Below are 280 nucleotides of genomic sequence, written 5' to 3' on the forward strand. Positions count from 1 at the left end.
AAGTAACAGAAGAAGCAAATGCCGAAGAATTATCACCCTGTAAGTTACCCATATCGTTGGCAATGCCACCTAAAAGAGAAACAACATCAAGATCCACTCCACTCCGCAGCAGCTCCGCCTTCCACGAACATGCACGACCAAGCTTCTCCGAGAGACGACATATTATATACAGACATACATCAATAGGGGAATTGGACTTCATCGACGGAGCAACAATATTCCAATGCTGAGCAACAGTTTGAAGAACTTTAAGGCGTTGCTGCAATGGTAAGGGTGCAAA

The 280-nt window shown here is 44.6% G+C and overlaps 1 protein-coding gene across 1 annotated transcript in view; it reads right to left on the bottom strand.

Moving 5' to 3' along the window:
- Position 1: 1 nt before the first annotated feature.
- TM35_000261060 (putative receptor-type adenylate cyclase) overlaps positions 2–280 on the bottom strand; it is a gene marked incomplete at both ends in the record, with an annotated part of 573 nt that continues 294 nt past the window's right edge. Inside the window, one exon of the mRNA XM_029027843.1 lies at positions 2–280. This exon is cut by the window's right edge and continues 294 nt beyond it. Coding sequence (XP_028880720.1) covers positions 2–280 — 279 coding nt within the window.

Source organism: Trypanosoma theileri (genome assembly GCF_002087225.1).
Source record: "Trypanosoma theileri isolate Edinburgh chromosome Unknown TM35_Tth_26_V1, whole genome shotgun sequence".
NCBI lineage: Eukaryota > Euglenozoa > Kinetoplastea > Trypanosomatida > Trypanosomatidae > Trypanosoma > Trypanosoma theileri.